This window comes from Culex pipiens, chromosome 3, assembly GCF_016801865.2.
Source record: "Culex pipiens pallens isolate TS chromosome 3, TS_CPP_V2, whole genome shotgun sequence".
NCBI classification, from domain to species: domain Eukaryota; kingdom Metazoa; phylum Arthropoda; class Insecta; order Diptera; family Culicidae; genus Culex; species Culex pipiens.
Window position 1 is genome coordinate 27399814 of NC_068939.1, and position 26519 is coordinate 27426332.

A 26519-nucleotide genomic window follows, 5' to 3' on the forward strand; every position below is an offset into this window, starting at 1 on the left:
ATGCGAGCAGATATAATTACCTTGCTGTTGTGCTGCGCCATTCCGCATTGGCAGCCGAGTTGAGCTTTTCTCAGTACCACCCCGTTGTTACCTCCGGAGCAGCCGCCGTTGGCACCATTGGAGCCGCCGCCGCCGCCGCCGCCACCGCCAACAGAACCGTTACAGCCGCCGCCACCAACGTCAATCGAGCTGATGATGCAACTATTGCTTCCCAGTGCAATACTCCGTCGCCGACGGCAACAGCAACAGCAGCTTCCCGAATTATTGCAACATCCCGAACCGGTAGATCCCGTCCCCGAACCGGTACTGTTATTGTCCCCATCGTTGTGTCCCAGCGATTGTCCGCTGTCCAAATCCTCAAAGAAATTGTTGTTCCAGAACAGCGGTCCCTCGCAGCCCAACCGAATGCTCGTCTTTGAAGTGTAACGGTTCCCGCCGTTTCCGTTGCTGCATGTAACGCTCGACATGTTACTTCCGTCACTGCAAACGGTGCTTCCCGTGCTGACCGTACTGACAATGGACAGTGGTTGCTTTTCTGCTGGACTGAGCGATCGCTCGCTTTGATCGTAGTAGCCATCGTCCTTGTCGGATTCGGCTCCGTTCGAGCTTACGGTCGAGGCTGCCGAACTGGCCGAACTTCCGCTGGCCGAAGTCGAGATCAGCGAAACCGGTTCGCTGAGGTTCGTCGTTTGCGATCCCGTCTTGCTCGGTACCTGGTTGGTTATGAAAATCTTTATGCTGTTGTTGTCCTCGTTCTTGATCTTGTTGTTGATGTTGACCTTGTCGTCGTACGGCTTGTGCTGCGGGTTGTTTTTCAACTTGATGTTGCGCTGGTTCTGCTGATTCCAGAACTTTTGTCGCGCCAGCACCGTTTCCGTAATTTCCGTGATCGGTTCGACGCACTTCTCGATAATCATCCGATTCGTCTCCAAATCGATCTCCTTGATCTTGGACGAAATCACGCGAACATTTTCGCAACTATTGTTGAGCTTATCGTTCAGCGCGTTGTTCAGGAAGATTTCGCTGTCGCTGTCGTTGATCACGATCGACGTCCGCTTGCCGCAGATAATCTCCGGATGTTCCTTCTCTTTGCATTTGAAACTGCTCTTGTGACTCTCCGCCGCCGAGGGACACTTCTTTGACGACGAGCACGAAGAGCTGGACACCGTAGAAGACGCGGAAGAAGACGAGGACGAAGACATCGGGCAGTTGGGGAACTTGCAGTTCTTGTACCCGCACGTAGTTTTGCTACTCTTGGCACTGATCGTGCTCATGTCGTCATCGCTAAGTGTCCGCTCCAAAGATTTGGATCGTACCCTGATGGGTTCCCGCTTGACTTCCTGCTTTTTCGTAGTTTCGAAATCGATCGTTTCCGTTGATCCGCTGTGTCCGTTGTGACCGTCGATGATCCTTCGGATGCGCTTGCTGATCGTGTCGTCCGATCCGATCGCGGCAATTACTGGAGCTGGTGGGGGTGGTGAAATCGACTTCACGGCAGGTTGCACCGGTTGAGACGGCGTTGCATTTGCCGCGGCGGCGATCGAAAGGGCACTCTCTTCCGCTTTGTAGCGTGCGCTAAGTCGTTTGTGGACCAGGTACTTTTGCTGTTTGGCGGACATTTCGTCACTCTTTGCCTTGTTCTTCTCGAAGCGGTGCACATTTTCGCGCACCATTCCACCGGCGATGACGGCGGACGGTGGGGCCGGATTTTTGCTGACAATTTTCCGGTTGAGCGCGATCACGCTGCTACTGTGCTGGCGCGACAGTAACGGTTGGATGGACGGAAGGGATGGGGCCGGTTGACTTTCGATCGGCGACAACGCCCGCGACTCTAGGAATAATTGATTTATCCGATGAATATCGTTCATTGATCTATGGCGTGTAATCAGATTAGTACTGGTATGGCTCTTTTGTAGTTTGAAAATGCGATTGTTAGTGTCCGGAATGTGCGGCTGTGGTTGATGCTGCTTGAAGGTACCTTTCGCCGGCTGTTGGTTGTTTTCCGGGGTAGGTTTCTTGGCCGCGGTTGATTGATTGATTACGCGCAGCATGCTTGGCCGATTAGTGCGCAAATCCCAACTTTGTCGCTTTTCAACATCGCCGGGACTTTGAGGTTTGGGGTCTGGTTTTTGCTCAGCTTCCGGTTTGGACGGAGGTTGTTGCTCCTTGTTCCCCCCACCGACGGTTCCGTACAGTTTGTTGTCCACGTAACGCTCGTAACTCCTGCTGTCAAAGTAATACTGTACCGTTTCCAGTTTGTTCTTTTTCTTGTTGTCAAACAGAGCGTACTTTTTCTTCCCATTCTTTGATTTCAAATCCGTATCATTGATATATTGCAACTTTGCCCCAATTTCCGCGATCGACGTATTCGATCCGAACCCGTTGTGCTTTTTGTAGACCAAATATTTAGCCTTCGCATCGCTCAAGTTTGACGTTGAGCCGTTACCCGCGTTACTCGTTAGGTTCACGCTGCTCGTGGTCAGCTGCTTCTTGACGGCATTCGCCACGTTCCCCTTAGTAGGCGCTGCCGCCGCAACCGTTCCCTTTGCAGCCTTTTTCTCCTCTGCCGTTTTTTTCTTTTCACTTCCGGCGACCCCATCGTTCTTCAGGTTGACATAGTTCACCTTGAGCAGTTCCATCTTTGGCACCTTCGAGAACATATCCTCATCGATGTGGTCCAGATCGGAACCCGCTTCACTGCCTCGCCCTCCACCAGCTTCCTGATGATGCTGCTGTTGTTGTTGCTGGACGGACCTCCGTCCGGTGTCCACCTTGGGACCCACGACAATCGAGTTGATCCGGCTACTGCTGGCGCTTCGATTGTTCCGAAAGATCGGAATCCCTCCCTTGCGCGGAGGTCCATCTGTCGTTCCGCCAGGACCTCCGCCCTTGCCGCCTCCTCCCGGACCGGGACCGGTCGCAGCAGGCGTTGGCGGCGGCGGTGGTTGCTGGGGCGGTTGCTGTTGGCGACGGGACTGATGCATCATCATGGCAACCCGTTACCAGGGGGTCTCATGGTAGCTGGTCTACTGAAAGAAGAAACCGTTTATTGAAAGAGGGGCGCGTAACCGCCCGGAGGGACATCTCTGACCCAATCGCTTTGGATCGAGCGTGTGGACCCCTCGGGGAAGGTGAAATCGTGCCGCTAGTTTTTTGAGAAAAGAGCCGAGCCGAGAGATTAATTGACGCCAGTGTTGATTAATGACAGCGGTGACCATCGCGCGGTGATGCAATCGATGGCTACCGCCAAAGATGATGACCATTGGGTAAGGTTGCTTGATTTGGACAATTACAGCTCGTTACTATGGCTACCGTTGGCAGTTTGGCTTGGGGGTCGTTAAGCCTGATGACCTTGTGGTAGACGTCTGTCGGTAATTAGCACCCATGGGAGGAATTGACCTACAGTTGCACTTTCAAAAGTTTTCTTGAATGCCAGTGTTTATGCATGAATTTTGACATTTGAACAGCCGCTGTTTAACTTAACCTCTTCCAAAATGACCACTGTTTGCGTGTCGAAGGCCCAGCAGCATGCCATGCTCGCGAGCAGAGTTTTTCTCTTGAATCGATCCAAGTGTGCGTTGCTTTCTTCGCTTAAGACCCCCATCAATTTACACCCCGAGAAACGAATGAAGCAAAACCGAAAAATTAAATCTCAACCACTTCTCGAAAAAAAAAGAACATAAATTATACTAATTGTGCGAAAGCATTCGGTTTCAACTCGTGTCGGTTAGTCCATTTGTTTTGTTTATAGTTAGTTGGTGTTTCTCTGTCTATCTCTCTTTAGCCTGCATCCAATTTTCGCGTCGGAATTGTTTCACCACGACGAAGACGCGTATTATGGGTCCATCGTCGTGATTCATGCAAGACCAATCTCGGTTCCCAAGCCCCACCGTCGAGGATGGTGCGAAGGCGGTGAAGATAATTATTGAACTGGATTTCATTTCTTCTAGGGTTGGGACTCTTAAACAGTCTAATATAGCAAATAAATCAATCCTTAAATAGTAATTTTTATATCATATCATTATGTAATTTAAAATCTTTAGAAATAGCTTTTCGCAACTTAAAAAAAACTAGCACTAAATCAAACTAAATTTTGGACACTTAACCCGGGCATGGTCTTCGGGTCTATATGACCCAAGAGCATGATAAAAGTTATCGTAACTTTTGACCTTTGGCACTTACAGAGCTGAAATTTTATGACTTTGTGCATCTTACCAAGACACACATTTGAGCCAAAAATGGACTTCCGGTGGCCACCGGAAGTGCCCCCCAGAAAAAAAGTCACACTTATGGTACTCGGGTCTATATGACCCAGAAATGTTTTTGGCTGCCAAAATTCGGAACCTTGACCGATTTTGGATGTCTTGGCCGCAAATGAAAGGTTAGAATGTCTACTTTACGATTCCGACTGGCAGAACCGGTTTTGGGCACTGTGGCCACCGGGAACCTGCTACAACCGAAAAAAGTCCTTTTTGAGGCCCCGACTTTGAGGACCTGTATCTCCGGAACGATAACACATAGCGGGTTGCTTCCAGTTGCATTTGACGGGTAATAACCTCAACTTTAAGCTCCCGTAGAGATGATTTGTCAAAAGTGGACACCGGTTCCGTTAACCCGGAACATCCGAAAAACATGATTTTTTCAGCTTTTGTTATAAAATCAACACATTAGTCAATTTTTTCAACCGGATTTTTTGTAAATCATTACATACGCACACTACATACTACCTCTGAATGTTTGGGATCGTTCCGGCCAACTGTGGCCAATCCGGAACCGGTTCCAGGGTACCACCAAAACGGTTCCAATAATGGTATCGCTAGAAACCCGTCATGTTGCACATCAAACTTCATGAAATTGAAAATTATGACCATCTGAAGTCATTCCGATATCCTCTGACTCACCCTGGTCACTCCGGAACCGGTTACCGGTGGCCACTGGGGGACACTTCCGGAGTATGCAAAGAACCCTACCATGCGACGTATCAAACTTCATGAAATAGAAAATTATGACCATCTAAGGTCATGCCAATATCCTATGACCCAACCTGGTCACGCCGGAACCGGTTACCGGTGGCCACTGGGGGACACTTCCGGAGTATGCAGGGAAGCATATCATGCGACATATCAAACTTCATGAAATTGAAAATTATGACCATCTGAGGTCATGCCAATATCCTCTGACTCACCCTGGTCACGCCGGAACCGGTTACCGGTGGCCACTGGGGGACAATTCCGGAGTATGCAAGGAAGCATATCATGAGACATATCAAACCTCATGAAATTGCAAATTATGACCATCTGAGGTCATGCCAATATCCTATGACCTAACCTGGTCACTCCGGAACCGGTTACCGGTGGCCACTGGGGGACACTTCCGGACTATGCAAAGAACCCTACCATGCGACGTATCAAACGTCATGAAATAGAAAATTATGACTATCTAAGGTCATGCCAATATCCTATGACCCAAACTGGTCACGCCGGAACCGGTTACCGGTGGACACGTGGGGACACTTCCGGAGTATGCAAAGAACCCTACCATGCGACATATCAAACGTCATGAAATAGAAAATTATGACCATCTGAGGTCATGCCAATATCCTCTGACCCAACCTGGTCACTCCGGAACCGGTTACCGGTGGCCACTGGGGGACACTTCCAGAGTATGCAAAGAACCCTACCATGCGACGTATCAAACGTCATGAAATAGAAAATTATGACTATCAAAGGTCATGCCAATATCCTATGACCCAACCTGGTCCCTCCGGAACCAGTTACCGGTGGACACGGGGGGACACTTACGGAGTATGCAAGGAAGCATATCATGCGACATATCAAACCTCATGAAATTGCAAATTATGACCATCTAAGGACATGCCAATATCCTATGACCCAACCTGGTCACGCCGGAATCGGTTACCGGTGGACACGGGGGGACACTTACGGAGTATGCAAAGAACCCTACCATGCGACGTATCAAACGTCATGAAATAGAGAATTATGACTATCAAAGGTCATGCCAATATCCTCTGACCCAACCTGGTCCCTCCGGAACCAGTTACCGGTGGACACGGGGGGACACTTACGGAGTATGCAAGGAAGCATATCATGCGACATATCAAACTTCATGAAATAGAAAATTATGACCATCTAAGGTCATGCCAATATCCTCTGACTCACCCTGGTCACGCCGGAACCGGTTACCGGTGGCCACTGGGGGACACTTCCGGAGTATGCAGAGAAGCATATCATGCGACGTATCAAACTTCATGAATTTGAAAATTATAACCATCTAAGGCGGTGGTCACCAAAATGCGGCCTGCGGGCCGTATGTGGCTAACCGAGGTCTTCTGTACGGCCTTCGGGATGGTTTTGAAATTATTTTGGAATCCGGCCCACTTTGCGTTCTCATATGAAGTTCGCTAGAGAAATCATGAACTAAGTTTCTTTAAAAAGAAAAAATATGTTTTTTTTTATGAAATAACCATAATTGATTTCTGATTTCTACAATATTTATAAGGTCATGGGAAGTATTAAACTAGTGGTGCCTTATTTTCCTGTAGAAGTTATAAATTATAATGAATATGAAACATTCATTCCTTTAAAAATATAAAATTATGAATGTGATAGTGTGACAAAAACTTTGTATTATCTGGGAATCACGTTGCTAAAAATACTAAGAATAAATAAATATCCAACAGTTCTAAACATCAGATCACTTTCTGACTAAAACTTGTTAGAAATATTGAATAAGGAAATTATAAAATATGAATTCCGAGCTAATATTTTTTGGTTCAATTTTGTTATCCTAAAAAATCGACAGAACATAAAAATTCTATTTGATTATATTTTTGATCTTTTTTTTTTGTGCCCGAATCTTTGATTCAAAATGAAACGAGAAGATTGTACTTCGTACGAAAAGATCTTAAAAAATTTCAAAATCATTGAAAAAACACTTTTTTATCTTGTTCAATACTACAAATTTTTCGATCCAAAATAAACTTCTAAATTTCAATAAATATGATTTTTTCCTATAACATACGGATAATTCAAAACTTATTACTGTTTCTTCAAAATTCACTCAAAAAATCATTGAAAAAATGTTCAAAACATTCAAAGCTTAAATGAAACAATCAAACCAAATGTGTTCGCAAAACCAAGAAAATAATTATAAACAAAAAAAAGTTAATATAAATATAACAAAAAAATATTTTTTTTAAAGTGAAATATTGTCGAATTGTACAACATTAATATTTTAAAACATGAAATATGATGAGAAAAATTTATGAAGAATGTTGATTTTTTTTCAATTGATTATGTATAATTGGTGACAATTTCTAAGTTGTCAAAAATTTAGTTGTTTGTCAAAATTTCAATTTCAAACTATTCTACTCTACAACTTATTTTTTATTTATATTTTACATGTTGCCCACGACTCTGGGGCAAATTTCCAAATAAGCCCGCGATGATCAGCTGGCTGAGGACCACTGATCTAAGGTCATGCCGATATCCTCTGACCCAACCTGGTCACTTCGTAACCGGTTACCGGTGCCAGTGGGGGACACTTCCGGAGAATTCAAGGAAACATATCACGCGACGTATCAAACATCATGAAATTAAAAATTATCATCATCTAAGGTCATGCCGATATCCTATGACCCAACTTGGTCACTCCGGAACCGGATACGGGTTGCCACTGGGGGGCACTTCCGGAGGGTCTGTAAGTTAGGTAATTTTGGAAGGTTCAACTAAATTTATCTACTACAGAAAATTAAAACCACCATCAATTAAATGGTTCCGGAATGGTAATCGGGCTCGGTTGTGTAGCTGCTAGTGTGATTGCGTCCACATTTCTTGTGACGAGTAATGTGTCATCACGCCTTCTATCGGATGGGGAAGTAGAAGGTCGGTTCCAGCCTCAGTTGTTGTACGGTCATTTGATCATTCCAGTTTTCTCCCTGCTATAATTACAATCAACACTCCAAACCAAGCCTGCTCCGGTGGAGTCGCAGGCGGCGGTTGGACTCCCAATCCAAAGGTCGTCAGTCCGAACTCAGGGATGGAAGGTTCCTTGGAAAATGAAAAGGATTTGGTGCTCTCCCCATTAAAACCTTTTAAATCTTAGGTTCGAGAAGAAACTTCAAACTTGGTTCTTTGCATGTTTCACAAATTTCCTCCATTCCCAACCCATTTTCGGTTCCAAATTAATCAGGATGGGCCGGAGGACATCGCAACCAGAAATTGTCTCTCAGTGCCGGGTTGGATTAAAAAACGTGGGCAAGACCTTTGGTGGTCATAATTTGCAATTTCATGAGGTTTGATATGTCTCATGATATGCTTCCTTGCATACTCCGGAATTGTCCCCCAGTGGCCACCGGTAACCGATTCCGGCGTGACCAGGGTGAGTCAGAGGATATTGGCATGACCTCAGATGGTTATAATTTTCAATTTCATGAAGTTTGATATGTCGCATGATATGCTTCCCTGCATACTCCGGAAGTGTCCCCCAGTGGCCACCGGTAACCGGTTCCGGCGTGACCAGGTTGGGTCATAGGATATTGGCATGACCTTAGATGGTCATAATTTTATATTTCATGAAGTTTGATATGTCGCATGATATGCTTCCTTGCATACTCCGTAAGTGTCCCCCCGTGTCCACCGGTAACCGATTCCGGCGTGACCAGGTTGGGTCATAGGATATTGGCATGACCTTAGATGGTCATAATTTTATATTTCATGAAGTTTGATACGTCGCATGGTAGGGTTCTTTGCATACTCCGGCAGTGTTCCCCAGTGGCCACCGGTAACCGGTTCCGGAGTGACCAGGTTGGGTCAGAGGATATCGGCATGACCTCAGATGGTCATAATTTTCAATTTCAAGAAGTTTGATATGTCGCATGATATGTTTCCCTGCATACTCCGGAAGTGTCCCCCAGTGGCCACCGGTAACCGGTTCCGGCGTGACCAGGGTGAGTCAGAGGATATCGGAATGACCTCAGATGGTCATAATTTTCTATTTCATGAAGTTTGATACGTCGCATGGTATGCTTCCCTGCATACTCCGGCAGTGTCCCCCAGTGGCCTCCGGTAACCGGTTCCAGCGTGACCAGGTTGGGTCATAGGATATTGGCATGACCTTAGATGGTCATAATTTTCAATTTCATGAAGTTTGATATGTCGCATGGTAGGGTTCTTTGCATACTCCGGAAGTGTCCCCCAGTGGCCATCGGTAACTGGTTCCGGAGTGACCAGGTTGGGTCAGAGGATATCGGCATGACCTCAGATGGTCATAATTTTCAATTTCATGAAGTTTGATATGCAACATGACGGGTTTCTAGCGATACCATTATTGGAACCGTTTTGGTGGTACCCTGGAACCGGTTCCGGATTGGCCACAGTTGGCCGGAACGATCCCAAACATTCAGAGGTAGTATGTAGTGTGCGTATGTAATGATTTACAAAAAATCCGGTTGAAAAAATTGACTAATGTGTTGATTTTATAACAAAAGCTGAAAAAATCATGTTTTTCGGATGTTCCGGGTTAACGGAACCGGTGTCCACTTTTGACAAATCATCTCTACGGGAGCTTAAAGTTGAGGTTATTACCCGTCAAATGCAACTGGAAGCAACCCGCTATGTGTTATCGTTCCGGAGATACAGGTCCTCAAAGTCGGGGCCTCAAAAAGGACTTTTTTCGGTTGTAGCAGGTTCCCGGTGGCCACAGTGCCCAAAACCGGTTCTGCCAGTCGGAATCGCAAAGTAGACATTCTAACCTTTCATTTGCGGCCAAGACATCCAAAATCGGTCAAGGTTCCGAATTTTGGCAGCCAAATACATTTCTGGGTCATATAGACCCGAGTACCATAAGTGTATGTACGAAACGAAGACCATGGCCAGGTTAAGAGCCACTTTACAAGAAAATGTACCCCTATTTTGTTGTTCCCTAGTTGTTTGCGGTTGATCTTTTATGTCTTTCCGGTAAGTAAGTTAAAGTAAAACATAATAGGTAAGTATTTCGGCCGGATCACTCACACGGAACCGGCCGACCGCGTTGGTGGTGGTGGGTGGGGGCAGTTTTAATGGACGGCACTTTCTAAGCGGCATTTCACGCACAATGAGCCCGATGCGTTGCGTTACAATTACGCGCAGTCAGTACTCTGGTACCACCCGCCCACTCGTGATTGTAGAACAAATATCGATGAACCACAAGGGTGCGGATTTCCAATAATGATGGCGCCGCCGCTGCCACCACTTGGGCGCAATGTGTTAATTAGTAGGTGCGATTGGCAGGCAGGTAATTAATCTTAACGCTTTGTTAACACGTGTAAACAGCGGATGCGTACGGCGGATGTCCGCTTTTCGCAATCACTGCTAGATGTAGTGATTGATGAAAGAAGCTGTAATTTTAGTAACAATTCAATGTTTAAAATAAGAACTTTTCATTACAGTACAGTCCATGTTCAGTTATCTGAAGAACTTCGCATAATAAATTTTGAAAAATATTATTATATTATATTGAACAGTTTAGCTCTACTGCAAATTTTGTTCGATAAATTTAATTTTTCTCGTTTCCAAGAGGTCATTTTTTATTTTCTTACTTTTGAAATCAAATTTGAATCATGTGACTCCATTTTAGTCAAATTCGAAAAGTTGGTTGCATATTGAATTAGGAAAAAAAAAAATGGATTTAAAAATTCAAAATCAATTTAGCGTAGTTAAGGGGTCGAAAGGTAAGATAACAAAAAAAAATCGGTAATAAATTTACCAAGCTCCTGTAGCCTAGTGGTTCGAGTTTCGCCAATTAGACCCGTAATTTTTGCCATAAAGCCTCATCTACAATCAAACTTACGCAAACTCTTGCGAAAACAATCATCAAGTTGATCCATGTCTGACATCGAGGTAACAAAGTAAACAGGATCAATATTGACAGATGCGACATTCTGCGATTGCCTTTGTAGATCAGGTTTAAGGGTGACCTACGCCGTGTTAGAGTATTGCCAAAAATGGTCATTTTTGTCAATTTTCGCCAAATGACGTGGAAAACGTGGACACTGGGGGGGGGGGGGGGGGGGGGGTTTATGGATGGTCCCGTAGAGATTTTAAGAAAAAAAAGCCTCATGTCCAAAAAATCTTGCCTAAAATTTGAAAAAGTCGTATAAAAGCTTTAATGACGTTTTGACCGCTTATTGACCAAAATACCTATGTAAGAAAATATATTTCAGGAAAAAAACTTTTTCACTAAAACTTTGGCAAATGAGATTGTAAAAAATCCTATTTAGAATGTATTAATTTTTTTATGTATTTTTTTTTTCAGATAAGGGGAGAAACAATTATTCGTCTTCTTGATACGGCATTCGACGTTTTAATCACAGGACAAACAAGACCCATTTGTTTTTTTATGTTATATTTAATTATTTTTTCATCAAATAAGCAACTTCAAACTAATGTATTTGTTTTATGTTTCTGCCTCTGCCTAGGGTGCCCAGAAAAAATAACCCCCTGCTCCACAAGTGGAAAACGGTGTTTGGGTTATTTTAAGCATCTGTGCAAATTTTGAGCGAATCTGGTTGAGATTAACCCATTGGTAAGAAACCCGAGCCTAAAGTTGGTAAAAAAATGCTTTCATACAAAAACGACTTTTTTTTAAATCGCCAATAACTTTTCAGACCCAACTTTTACAGCTTTGGCATGTTCGACAAAGTTGTAGAGCATTAAATTTTTAATGAGAATCTCACTTTTGGAAATATGTTGATGGAAGAAGCGCACCGTGCAGACCAAACCATTAGAAAATTGGGTTTCCCATATTTTTCTTTATTTTTCTAATACAAACTTCACCCCCGAGTACCAATCGGTAAATGTTGGCCGATTTTGCTCATATTTGGCCCAGAGTCCTAAAAACTTTTTTATTTATGAACAGGGATGGAACAATCGCAAAAAATCATTTTCGCTTGCGAACTTTCTTCACCCGCGAAAGAGAGAGAGGAGACAATTCACGCAAAAGAAAATCGCTCGCGAGCTTCTCCAAAAAATCAATCTGTTGATGATTTTTTGTGAATGTCCTTATTAGCACCACATAAAATTATTTATTTCGCTTTGTTTACACTCATTGCCCAGCTACTGAAAGTGACAGTTCATTTTTCGACTTGTGACGTTACACGTGAAAGTGTACATAGTAGTGAAAAGGAACATCTTTTTCTTCCTTCGGATTTTTTCTCTTGATGAACGTCCAAAGATTTTCTTTTAATGATGATTATTCCATCGCTGTTTATGGATGAAAATTAAAAAAGGAAAAAGAAAGAAACAAAATATAACCGTTTGAGGGAATAAAATTACAAGCCACCCTTGCGCCTTCGATGATCAACTTGAATTTATAAGCATTACCGTCATCAGGGGTGACCTTGGGTCTGAGGGGGTGAGATTGAGTCATACAAAAATGCTGGAATTTGTATGACCCAATCTCACCCCCCAGGCCTAATGTCACTCCTGATGACGGTAATTCAAAATCTAAAATATTTTTTTTCTGAAAAGGCAAATTTTTTTCAATAAACTTTTTTATTAGGTTTTTCTCGGTACTGAGACCTGCTTTTGAAGATTCAGAATTGGTTTAAAAATGTTTTTTGTCTGATTGTTAGATCGAAAAGTTTGATGTTATGTCCTAGGCTGATTGAACCTTTGAAGCAAAACATTTGAAAACGAGCAACAAAATCAAAGAAAAGGTGAAATCCTCGATACAAGCAAAAAATGCACCTAAGATAACAAAAAAAAAAGAGGAAAACACAAATCATAAGAAGATGAAAAGATTTTCATAATGATTTCCTACTACGAGATTTAGTTAAGGGGTTACATACATGTAGAAAATCACAAAATTTCATATTACAGAAAATTTATTGAATCCACTAAAAAGATGATTTTCAATCACTCCTGAAAGTTTCATGAAGATATTACATGATAAAACTGAGTTAGAGACAACAACAAACTTTCTGAGCGTTTTTCTCGAAACTCGAGTTGATTTACGGGTGCCACGATATCTCGAGGTGAGATGAACCAAATTGGCTGAAATTCAGGGTGAAGACCTTTAAGACATATCCCGTGTGCATGACGAAGCTTGATTTTCAAATTTTGCTTTTTAAAAAAATACAAAAATCAAAAACTGACGATTTTTTATATGACAAACACCCGTTTTTTGAAACTGCTATCTTCAAATAGCTTTATCTTGGAAATGATACAACCAAATGTCTTGAAATTTGTAGATAGTAGATGAAATAGTAGTTTATGCAACAAGTTGCAAAAAGATTCCAAAAAACACACACTGAGTGAAATTTTAAGTCAAATTTTCATGTATTTTGTCAATAAATCGTTTGAATCAAAAAAATGTTGAAAAGTGTTACTTTTCAAACAAGTGCTGAAAAGTTCAACTTTTCAGCACACATTTGAGTGCTGAAAAGTAGAACTTTTCAGTATTTATTTTGAAAAGTTTTGCTATTCGATTCTGTTATTTTTGGTAGACAAAAGTAGGCTATTTCGTCGTTCAAGAATGACAGGAAAAGTAAGTAGTTTCACGACGGAATTGCAAAAATGTATATTTTAATGCCCTGAAAACAGATTTTAAATAAAATTAAGTGTGTGCTGACATCAACCTCTGACATTTTTGTTTATTTACATGTATGTAACCCCTTAAGGCGTAGGGTAATTGAATGGCAAGACATTTCTTGGTTATGCATATTAGTTCAAAAATTCTGCGATTTTTGTAAACTATCATTAATTCATCGTGGAAAGGAGCGTTTTTCGTTATTGGCTTTGCTTATGATTTGCTTTTGAATATTAAAATACAAATCTATAACATTTAACTATTTCCTCTGACTCTGATATAACTCCGTTTCCGCACCTCAAATTGCTTGACTATCAATTAATTTACGAAAATTGCTAATTTTGCATGCACAGATCAACTATTGTTATGCAACTGCTGCTTCTGCTGCAGCACCATTTGCATTAAAATTGGACACACGAAACACGCCCCACACAATGATCACGCGCTTATTTACCGCAGAAATGCTTCCTTCACAGTTCGGAAACGTCGGTTATCAAAATGATTTTGTTGCGCATTTTCAACCGTTTTGGTGGATAAACAGTGGGAAGGAAAAGATCGCGAAAGCAGACTTAATTTGCACATTTTTTTTATTGTGTTTCGGAAAGATGCGACCAGGTGTCGGAAATCGTCAGATTTATTTTAGCTTGATGTCTCTCTGATTAGGTAGAAACCGATTTGGGTTATTAAAATCATTCCAGACGGTGGGATTTCCATGGAAGACTGCTTTCTAAGTGATTTCTATTCGAGAATGCATGAATAAAATCATATAATGCAAATCCAGGCTTTCTTTCTTACTGAACCCTAATTTGTCAAATGATGCCCCATTTAGAGAAAGAATTTGCGAGCTTGTCCTTGATTGCTGGGAACATTTCATTAAAATTAACTTTCTCTATCGCTAACTGTGAGCGTGAACAAAATGCCACCCAAGTGCCGAAAATCGAAGAACCAACAGCTCGTGAAACCACTTTGCGGCTCCAGTTCACTTTCCGGTGTGGGAACAACCCGCAGCCCTTCGTGAAAAGTGAAAACCATCGTTTAGAGCGCCCATCATCAAAGATGCCTTTGCAAAATAAATGAAGTAATAGCGAAGGCGCCAATGTTGCAACATAGCAGCCAGCATTTTAAATATTCACGTGCACCACATCATGGCATGCTCCTCTCGAAAGTGCAAATTGATCTCGACTGGCAGCACTGCTGTTAAGGGCATACGATGTGTCAAGATGGCGGCAACGCCGCCAACTGTCAAAAGTGATTTAGGTGCGTGTTTTGGCGTGACATTTCCCGCGTTAATGGCGAGCGGAAATGGAAAAACGATGTGCTGCTGGTACATGACTTTTATTTAGTGTAAGATTAGGATCACACTTTCGCTATTGTGAGGCGGGAAGTACTATAACGTCAAAATGTTTCTCAACAGAGTACCTCCAGTAATAGGTTTTGATTGATGTGCATTATGTTACCTCAAATGACCACAGCCTGCTAAGATTTTCAGATCAGATGATGAACATCTGTACCAGAAGAATTGAACCAATTACGTCCGACATTCCCAATTTGGTGTGATGGTAGATCTTGAAGAAGCTTGTTACAATTCCACATCTTCAGAGTAAAGTTGAGCCGCACAAAGAATTTCTTCTAATTATCTCACCCGTCAGACTTTCGGCCTACCAAAAAGGCCGCTGAATGTGGTTTATGGTCGCTCATGTAGAACAAATTTTGGTGCGGTGAAATGGCCACTTCCACGGCCAGCAGGGGAGGAATTTCATAGCCCCCATTACAAATTGTGAGTGCGTGGAGAATCGAGACGTGGTGGGTAAAGAAAAGAGGCAGCTTTTGATTGATGACTGTTATAAGTTGTTTTGGGTTGATGTACTTTTGAACGCGCAAGTATGAGAAGAATGATGAATGAAAGACTTGTTCAGGTGAGTGAGTCACCTCAAGTTTGAGAGAAGGTATTAAGTTTAAAGTTTGAATATCACCATCATTAACAATCTATTATTCAAACAAAAATAACAGTTAGCTATACGCAGTGCAACTAATAACACATTTTCACCTGTTGTTTTTTCTTTATTTTTTTCGGTGAAATAATGGCTTATTCTCAACATTTCTTTTAATATGATTGAAAATTATATTAGAAAATTATGCTTTCGTGTAATCATAAGTTTTGTTTGCAACATAATTATGAGATAAGCGTAACAAAGAAACAATTCAGGTTTCAACTTTTTTTTATACCGTAAACCGGGGTGACATTGCCAGAATTTCAATTAATTTTTGGAATATTTTCCAACTAGTAAGGTTGTCTCAAATTCATTATTTTAAAAACAAGTACTGAGGTAGGCAACACACTTACTATTATGGGTAAACAATTCAATAGTGTTGCGTTGAAGTTTTTAATGTTCAACTCCGGGGTGACTCTGACAGTGGGTTCTCACCAATAAGTATGCTTCAGTAGTTTTTTAAAGAAAAAAAATAATGTTATTATTTTATTAATCAAGTTTATATATTTATTTTTATAAAAAAAGACATATCAATTTCAGCTAAAATTGAAAAAAACCCAGAATTTTGCATAAAAAAATATCAATATATAATGCATTTTAAATTGATTTTGAAGCACGAATCAAAAGTTTTCACATATTATATGATATTTGTTCTACTGAAATTGGAATTTGAAAATTTTGGAATTGTGTTTGAAAAACAAATAAAATTTATTATTTACAAACTAATTTTATCTTCTTTAATAAGACATAGTCCAAAAAATCCGAAAATGCCTCTCATTTTCTGATACAAATCAATTTTCATTGAGAAAATCATGAATGACTTTGAGCATAAAATAATAATCCTATCCATCAACATTTTTTAATTATAGTTAAGCTGATAGGCTGTTGTTCAGATTTCATTGTTTTTGTACATTATAAATTGATGGACACAGTTTATTTAAAAAAATACAAAGATGGATTAAATTAGAAAATGTTTAAAATAAATTTAAAGCAAATTTTAATGTTTAATTTAAGAAAATGTATTATTTTATTTAAGCTAGAAAGTTTTAAAACAACTTAACAAAACCCTTAAACATTTAAACTTAATGATATATTTAGGCTTTTGCAAATATTATTAAAATTATTAGCCACACTCATACTTCTGAATTTCTTCTGAAATCATAAGCATTTCAAGTTTTTGTTTTAACAAATTTTAAACTTTGAGATTACAATTTTCACAAAAAAATACGCGGCACTTGAAAAAACCAATAATTTCATCAATCTAAAGATATTTTAAAAAATTGTTTGACAAAAGCATGACTGTTAAAATATGATAGTTTTTGCTTAAATAATAATAATAATAATAATAATAATAATAATAATAATAAAAGTTGAGCTTATAATTTGAAATTTAGTTTCTAATTTATTTGAGCCCTCCTCGACCTCGACGATGGCCTAGGGACAGGAACTTGAATTAAAATTTGTACAAATTAAAAAAAGTAAAACCTATATCTTTCATTTATCAAGAAAGGCAACAAGATATTTTTAAATTTAATTATATTTAGAAACAAATAAATTATTTCATCTGTAAAAAAAATATGTTGATAATGCAAGATAAATTGATCGAAAATTCAAAATTCTGAAAATTTTATTATTGCTATTTAATTAGAATTTCTATCGCTCCTAGAAAAATCACATTGCAACGTGAACTGTCGAATTAGTGGGTCTCACAATATTGCATTTAATTTCTAATTAGACTTCTGATTTAAAAAAAAAATCACCGATTTTAAAGGTAAAAATATTAAAAGCACAAAATTTAAAACAGTTGGGAGATTTTTTTTCTAAATAAGGTTATTGGCCTCCCTTAAAAAATCAGAGGGCATTTTTGTTTCAAACTTCAAAATATCAATGGAAAATTAAGTGCAATTTGCTGAAATCAATTTAAAAAGCGGTTTAAATTGGTTTATTCAAAAACCATTAAAAAAATGTGAATGTTTTTTGTAAGTATAGCAAAAAGGTTTATTTCAGCTATTTTGTTTCCCCTTAAACCTTGATGAAAACTAATGATTGAAAATCAACTGTACGAGAACAATTATTTAATTGACATTTTGAAATTTTGGCCTGTAAAATAATTTTTTAAATGTTTTAATATTATTTCAGTTGAATCAGTTTCATAATTAAGGGTGGTACGATAAAATTTAAGCAATTTGACTTGGAAAAAAAGTTCCTAAAAATAGCTAGGTCAGAAGAAAATTTGGCTGTAAAAATCATTGACAAATTTTCACAATTTGTATGGTTTGAAAAACAATCAATTTTGAAAAAAACACAAATTTTGACGAAAAAGTCAAACAATCAACAATGAAACAATACACAAAATTACCATCGCTTTTTGAAAAAATTAAATTTCTCAAAAAAAAATTGCTTGCACGATCATATATCACAAAATTCGTGTTAATAAAATAATCTAATAGAGTGAGTTTCAAATGAGTAGCTGTAAAAACTCTTACCGCATTTCCCCAAACATACGTGTGATCGCCGTATCAAAACCCGGTTACAACTGGCCAAATCACCCGTAAAACCTCACATTTGGTAGCAACCGAAACAAGAAAACAAATTAATCTTATTTGCCAGCTTGCCGCTGCGGCAACAATCACTTTTTAAGATCGACATTTCTAAATCCGTATAAAAAACCCCGTTCAAATCTATACCACACTGCATTAAACCCGCACCTTAAAATAGGTGTAACTAATCGCTCAAAAAAACTGTCTGTTGTCTCTGTGGGACATCATCACTGTTTCGTTCACGGCTTGCTGCGGTTTCCCCCTTTTCCAATTAGGAGCTCCCCGAACAACCTATATTTTAGTTCCAACGCCCAGTAGCCCGGTGGTCACCGCGGTCATCGCGTGGCCTACTAAGCCAAACTCCCCAGACGAAGAAGAAAAAAAAACGGTTTCCCGTCCCGACTTCAGGATTTCCCATAATGCACCGGTGCGCGTCTGCGTCGACCCGACTCTTTTCTCCGCCGTCAAAAAAGGGCACAACTTTTATTGTTTTTTCTCGACTTGCAACATACCTTCAAATTGCGAGATTCAGCGCCTCCCGGGGTTAAATTACCGACTTTTTTTTACACACTGTTAATCGTCTTCACTTTTTTTAAACCCGCAGGAAAAAAAATCACTGACCAAAGACCAAAATTCAAATGTAAGTCGAAGGCACTAAACTGGCAGACGAAACGAAACAAAATAATCCAGTTGAAATTGGAGCATGTTGGCCAGCGGCATTTAACCTTGTTCACTGTTCAAGTTCCATTTTCGCGCCGTTTTACCAAATAAACTCTTTGCCGACACTTGAAATCTTCCTTTCCCCCCCGTCCTTCCTTCTGGTCCGTACTAACTCAGCGTGTATGGAAATCTCAACTTTGAAAACACCGTTTTGTGAGTCAACCTTCCCCCCGGGTAGACAACTCTATTTTAGCGTGCAGAGGCTCTTCTTTATCACTGTTGCGTACCGGCAGAGTTGTGTGTACGGTACGAAACGTACGATTACCGTTGAGTATTATTATTACTTTTATTGTCCGGCTCTGGACGGTTCTTTCACTGCACGAAATGTTTCGTTTTATTAATTTTTAATTTCTCTTCGCCACTTTTTCTCTTCCTCTCACTTGCGGCTTCCTCGTTTTCTCCACCTTTCCTTAAACAATTTTGTTTGCTTCTAATATCACTGCGTTTTCCACACACTCACATTTGCTGTTTTTTTTTTTAATTTATTTCTATCTTCTTAACACGTTATCTTTTTCCACCTCTTTTTGGTTGATTTTAAATTTCTTCTTCTGTTATCGTCATCAGGTACACATCGCTAGCACACAACCAACACTTGCTGGATTTTTGGAAAGAAAGAAGTTGAAATCAGTTTTTCGTTTTCTGGGAGGAAACCCCCATTTGAGCACTTGATCCCCAAAAGGGGAAAAATGTCAGAGTGACTGCGAGAGAGAAGGGAATGAAAATTGGTCTTCTCGTGATGGTCAGGTGAACTGGCAAGTGGCCGTTAGGTTGAGGTTTCTATTTTTTTTTTGTTGCTGGAGGGTTTATCAGATCGTGTGGAGCTGGAGGTTCAGAATTTGGATTAGGGGGTTTGATTGAGAAATGTGGGTTCGTGGGCATCTTCTTAGAGAGTAGGTTGGACGAAGGCAATCAGTCATATTCGGTTGTTATAAGTTTTGAGCGTTTAACAGTAACGTTTGATTTTATAAAAAGGTGGATTTCTGAAACATGACTGACAAATCAAGTTATTGACTTTTTATGGCTGTTGAAAGATTAAGCCTTTAAGTTTGTTTACGAAAAAAATATGCTATATTTTTTGGATTTTCTTAGATTTTGGTTTTGGTAAAACAAAACAATGTTTCTGTTAAAAAAAGATCTAATCTAAGAACTAATTATTGAATTTTGAGATAAAAATTAACACTTTACAATTTTGAAACATCTCTTTCGATTCAAAACAATTAGTTACTTTTTAAAAGTAATGTCATAAATATAAATATTTTCGAGTATGTGAGTGGTTCGATCAAATACCCGCTGGACGGCAGAGAAATTATGGCAAAGTATAATTGGTATCAGATTTTGTTTGGTATGATACAGCTTATATCTGTCTCGGGTATTTTCAAAGTATTTTTTATTTTAGAACTTCATATTATTTTATTTAGAAGTTCAAAGGAGTTCTTAAAAAAACCATTTTATTTAAAAATCCATATCGTTAGGAAGGAAGCTATGTAATTCTTAACTTTTCATGATTGAAAACTCGACTTTTAAAATGCCAAATCAAGTTTCCGAGAAAATGCGTTTTAGATTTCGCCACCAATTTCTTGTCAAGGAAATTTTCTTACAAGAAAGGCATATCTCATTTTTTTCCAGAAGTAAATTTCAAGTATGCATTTACAAATAAAATCATTTTTTGCAGTATATTTCTCTCAAAACTCTTGAATCTTGGCGGTTGATTAAAGATTGCAGATTTCACTTAAATCAACTCCCAGATCTTTTTAAGATTTTTAGATATTCTTCATTTAAAATTAACAAAACACAAACAGGCTCAGTCTTTAAGTAAAAACAAGTTATTTATCAATTTAAGGCCTTTGCAAATATTTTTCAAAGCTTATGTCACCCTCCCCCCCTCCTTTTGAAAACTGGTCCGAAAAATCAGAGGACAAAAATTGTTTTTTTCAAAAAACTTAAAAATGTCAATGGAAATAGAAGTTACTTTCAAAAGTTGAAACTGTGGCTTGTAATTTCAATTTTTTTACTTTTTTTTACTTTAAAAAATATTTGCAGCGGCCTTATTTAAAAATCATGTAATATTTTTGTTCATTTTATTTCATATATAGGGGAAAAAAAAACGAAACTATTGGCACTACGCCCCCCGGGGCATGGCCTTCCTCTAACGTGGGATTTCTGCTCCAGCGCCTCTGACGAGACAGGAGAAACCGGGACCGACGTTTTACTTCACCATCCGATAGAAGCTCAGTGGATAAGGCGGGAATCGAACCCGCGTCTCATAGCATCATCGGGATCGGCAGCCGAAGCCGCTACCCCTGCGCCACGAGACCCACAAATATAGGGGAAATATACCCATTTTAATCACTCTAAGCCGATCGACCAATTTTCATCACTTTTGCTGTTTTCCGCTATTAAATCAACATTTTCAGATGTTTCATCAATGGAGAGTTGCTTGCTCACTTTTATTTGAGCTATTTATTACTTTAAAACAGCCAAACACACTTTAATAAAGTTGTAATTCATGATCAAAGTGCTGATAGGCTGATAATAGAAATAGGCTGAAAACAGTATAGTTCCCCTATATTTATTCTTTTGTGTGATCAGAATTTTTTTTTTAACAATTAAGATGTTTCTTGAAATAAATATATATATTTGAGTTTTTTTTTACCAAAATACTTGAATTAAATTCGACTACAAAATAATAAAAAAAAAACATTATTTTAAAGAGGCTCAGTTTTTTTTTAAACCATTCAGATGGTTTTTTTTATTTGTCTTTAATTTTTTTTTAATCCGAGAACAAAATAATAAAATAAAATTTATTTCAAACAGGGACAGTCTTCAAGCAAAGATAAGTTATTTTTCATGTTATCTTAAAAATAATGTAAATATTTTATTCCATTATATTTCATATCATTTTTTTTCTTTTGTTTAAATAATAATTATTTACATAAATCCAAAAACGTGGAAAGTTTGTTTTAATATTTTTTTAATTAACTGTAGGTTTTTTTTCTATGGAGAAAGCCTGGTACAAATATCATTTTTAGCGCCAAAATTTAAAAAAAAAATAAACTAAAAGTATCACATTATCTTTTATTTTTACATTATTACAGTTATGCCACTGTCAAAAATGTGCAAAATATCAATGAATTTATCAAAATATATATATTTTATAAATTTTATGATCAATTCCAGCTCAAATCAGGAATTTTTCTGGTACTTTTGTACCCGACCCTCTCCGATTTCAATGAAACTTTTTAGACATGTTATCCTATGCCTATATAAGCCATTTTCGTGTATATGGAGCCAATAGTACTCGAAAATAACATTTGAGAAGGGCGTAAGGTATTTTTTTTTTGTATTTTGCAATTTAAAAATTACTGTATCTCGAAGCCGTTGCGTCGTATAAAAAAGTGGTCAAAGACAAACTTGTAGGAAATTGAACGGGCTTTCTGAAAAAAATACACTGAAACAAAAATACACGCCACTTCTATGAGATTTTTCGATTTTTAAGTCTAAAACTTAAATTTAAAGGTGTTGTCACGATTTTTTTTTTCGTTCAAAATTTTTTAAGAAATAGCCTAAGATGTTCTTTTGATGTTCTGATTTGTTCTTTTGACAGTAGTACAACCGAAAAAAAGAAAATTTGGCTTGAAATGTGTTGTTTAGTTTATTTTTACCCTTCCAACTTCTCGACCTGGCCCAGGGCCGAAGGACAGAAACTTAAAATAAAATTTGTGCTAGCCTTATTTTATTTCTAATTCCAATCCAATATTCATAAAGCCTTTACATCATGCTTCAATACCTTTGATAGTTCAATACCAATTTCTAGACATTTTTTTTTCTAAAATTCAAAAATTGCTGCCGAGAAAATTCAAACTGTTTATTTTCACCTGAATTTCTACGGAAATTAAAAAAACATTTTTTTAAATATATTTGATTCTTGGTGAGGGTTTTCTACTAAATGTACCTTTAAAATAGGATTAGTTCATGAGATATTGTAAAATCTGAATAAAAACTAAATACTTTGGCTCAATGTCACAATCGTAGTCAATTCAGGTTTTCACATAAAAAAACGTTTCAATATAATGCAAAATATGGAAAAGTTTCTTCTAGACAATTCTGAAAACTGAAAAAGGCAATTAATGTTGTTTCTCAGTGATGGGACAGTAAGGTAGTATTTTACCAATAATTTTCAAGAAAATTCAAAAAATGTAAAAAAATATTATCATAAATATTTAAATAATGAATTATCGTACAACCAAGCAATAAAAAAAAACAAGGTTAAGTATGATTTTTAAGGGACAACATTGTCTGTCTATTTTCTTAAAAAGTATTGATTTTTTTAAGTTTTCTAAAATGTCAAAATACACAAATGTATATGAGAGGAACACATTACATTCGTTAGTTTGTTTATTTACGTTAACCATTCGTAATTAAATCAATCGTAATACAAATGAATCGAATTGGCTTGATATTTAAAAAAATCCTGAGTTTGATTTTCACATAATTTTTGAACAGTTTGCCTAATAGTGCTTCATAAAATAAAATAAAATAAAATAAAAATGATTCAATTTTCAAAGCACTCTTTACCAATCACCAAGCTATAAGATAGTTTCATTTTCCAACTCAATTGCATCACCCATTGCAACCGCCTCCTTCAAATTTGTCACACTCGAAGCGCAGGCGCACAACTCGCGTGCAACTTTTCGCCCAATTATTTCCCAGCCAGCTTAATTTCGTCTCGACCTTGTCGAACTGCTTCACATTCCTCAATCGAACGCTGCGAAATCACACTCTGCCGTGCACAATTCCAATTTAATCCTTTCACGCGACTTGAGTGAGTGTGCGTGCAACTGATGGTGTCATTACCGGCCAGTCCTTCACGCCTAAATCCAGTTTTTGGGGGCCACACTTTTTCACCACCAAAATTCATTCCCTTTGCTTTCTCTTCCTTCGAAACCACCTTGATATATCTTTTTGGCTCCAACTATTGCACAATCGTCGACTTCTGCTCCTTTTGCTTAGTTACATAGTACACGCTGAACTTGTTTCACTTAAAATTATTACACATTTTTGCACTTCTTTGTTTTGTTTTTTTTTCTCAGTGCATCACATCGCATAATTTGGTGCAATAACTCAGCAGCCCAAGCAGACGTGCGAAATTTCACTTTCATGAGACAATTTTTCTTCCTTTTTGCTGCTCCAAGTCACGCCAGCGTTTTGGCGTAACCATTGCCGCTGCTGCATTGTGGCGTTCGTTTTTCGCCGATGGAAATTCTTTACGGTTCACTGATCCTGCAGCTTCCTCGCACACACACTGGTTAGTCAACAGCTCGCACGAGATCGTCATAACTCGTCAAACACACACGGTACGCGATCTTCCCACAGCGATAGTGCACCGCGATTAGCTCACTGAACACCACACGATCGCAGGGTTGTTCCACCTTGGGTGATCCCATCCCATGCTGATCCCAAGCGATCTTCGCACGCAACGACCTCTTACACACAATCGCTACCGAATGCAGTCCGCCGATGTCAAAAAGGTTTTCACTTTGAACAACGCGCGAGGAACGTCGAGAAAACGCGTGCCACCTGGCGCAGGTTCTGGAACTATACTGAGGCGGCCGCGCGAACCTCGGAACCAGTGAACCATCGCGACCGCCACCGCGCGAGGACACCGCGCCAAGACGGCGAGAGATCTTGAAGAAAGAGCGAGAGACTCTCACTCGACGAGTTCGCGAGGCAAGTTTGTTCGCTCACGTGAGCGAGCATCGTCGATTGCTCGCTCTCTCTGGCCGTTTTTGTTTTGATCGCGACGTTCGCAGCGAAGCTGCTCGATTCGAGCAGTCAATTCGATCGCGATGTGAGGAATTTTTTGTTGCAAAATGCAGCACTGGTGGAGAGTGCGAGCTGGCTGCGCTCACAAGTGGGGAAAGCATGGTTTGAAGTTTTGGCAAAGTTGTTTGCGATTTTACGATTGTTTTTTTGTTGTTGTCGGAATGGTTTCGATTTTATTGGATATTGTTGGAAAAACGATTAACGAGCAAAAATGCACGAAAGGAATGCGAGCAGACGTGGTTAAGGTGACGAGATAATAATTGAAATCAAAGTCTTTTTCTTGAGGAAAAGAAACAGTTCTCCGATTAGTTTTCAAAAAGACGTAAGAGCCAACGGTAAGCAAAGCATTTTTTGCTTCGGTATTCGACTTTCTCACGAAAAAACATATTGAAAAATGCTTTAAATTGTTTATTTACGTGCCCCGAACTAAAAGTTAATGAAATCATTGTTACAATTTGAAGAAAAACGAATATTTGTTTCGGAGGTCACGGTGGCTCTTACGGCTTTTTGAAAACTCAACCGAGAGTTAAATCAAGACATCATGTCCGAATTTGCTCGTTTGATAAATAAAGATATTTTCTATCATTATTTAAAAACACTTGACATTTTCGTTACTAATCCGACGACTGCAAAGATCGAAAGCTCCGAATTTCATTAAAAATGCATAGCGCCGATCACAATTTGCAAACTCTGTCCCTCCAAGCTGATTTATGTTTCTTTCCACCCCACTTGTAACGGATACTGCAACATTGACATTTTCGCCAAACCGCCGTCATCCAAGCAACCTTCGCGCATGTCACTTTCGCTCTTGACGTGAGCGCGCGTGCACTCTTGAAAAAAAAAGCCCGACTTTTTCCTGATTTCGGCCATAAAAAGTAGTCAATTTGTTGCGGAGCGCTTCGTTTGGATGCATCTTCTCTTGCGCGTGATGCGCCCCGGCGAAATTTGCATAATCAGCTGCGGGCCCGCCGGTCGTCGTGAGGCCATAAATCCACCAAACAAAACCGGAACCAACGGGTAGTTGGCGATCATCGCCACCCACTAAGGAGGAGTAGGCTTTGGGAAGGGGGCGATTTGTTTTTATGACTTTTGGGAGTACAGTGCAGACTCGATTATCCGAAGGTTTGTATGGGACCTCGGATATTCGCATCATGAACAAAAAACTATTTTCGCTTTTAATTTCTTACTTATAACATAAAATTCGAGTTCTGTGTCCAAAGCCTTCGGATAATCGAGTCTTGGGAGGTTCAACCGTGAAATTTTACCATTTTTTAACAATTCTCTTCGAATCAAAAATTGTTGAAAAGGTTATGGTTCGAAAAATTGAATTAGCATTGAAATTAAAATCTAAATAGTAGTTTATGCAACAAGTTGCAAAAAGAGGATTTTTTCAGCACGAGTCGTACTTTTATCCAACGAGGTTCACCGAGTTGGATAAATACGAAGAGTACTGAAAAAATCAAGTTTTGCAACGAGTTCCATACAACATTTTTTGCAATTCCAAAAAACACACACTGAGCGAAATTTTATGTCAAATTTTCATGTATTTTGTCAATAAATCGTTTAAATAAAAAAAAATGTTGAAAAGTGTTACTTTTCGAAACAAGTGCTGAAAAGTTCAACTTTTCAGCACCCATTTGAGTGCTGAAAAGTAGAACTTTTCAGCATTTATTTTGAAAAGTGTTGCTATTCGATTCTGTTATTTTTGGTACAGAAAAGTAGACTATTTCGTCGTTCAAGAATGACAGGAAAAGTAAATAGTTTCACGACGGAATTGCAAAAAGTATTTTTTTGCAATTTGGTTGTGAAACTACTTACTTTTTCTGTCATTCTCGAATGACGAAACGGACTACACAGC

General features: G+C 39.1%; 2 protein-coding genes across 3 annotated transcripts in view; both read right to left on the reverse strand.

Annotated features, from left to right (window-relative positions):
- Nucleotides 1-24542, reverse strand: part of LOC120425839 (uncharacterized) — a 144177-nt gene extending 119635 nt beyond the window's left edge. For both annotated transcript variants that reach the window (XM_052710500.1, XM_052710499.1), the window contains exons 1-3: nt 23787-24542; nt 18631-19433; nt 21-3029 (exon numbers count right to left, since the gene is read on the reverse strand). In XM_052710500.1, the coding sequence (XP_052566460.1) occupies nt 21-2990 (2970 nt within the window). In that variant the 5' untranslated portion in view covers nt 2991-3029; nt 18631-19433; nt 23787-24542. The remainder of the gene's footprint in view (nt 1-20; nt 3030-18630; nt 19434-23786) is intronic.
- The window catches only part of LOC120425861 (guanine nucleotide exchange factor DBS-like), a 135319-nt gene that overhangs the window by 1551 nt on the left and 107249 nt on the right, over nt 1-26519 (reverse strand). The window lies entirely within an intron of this gene.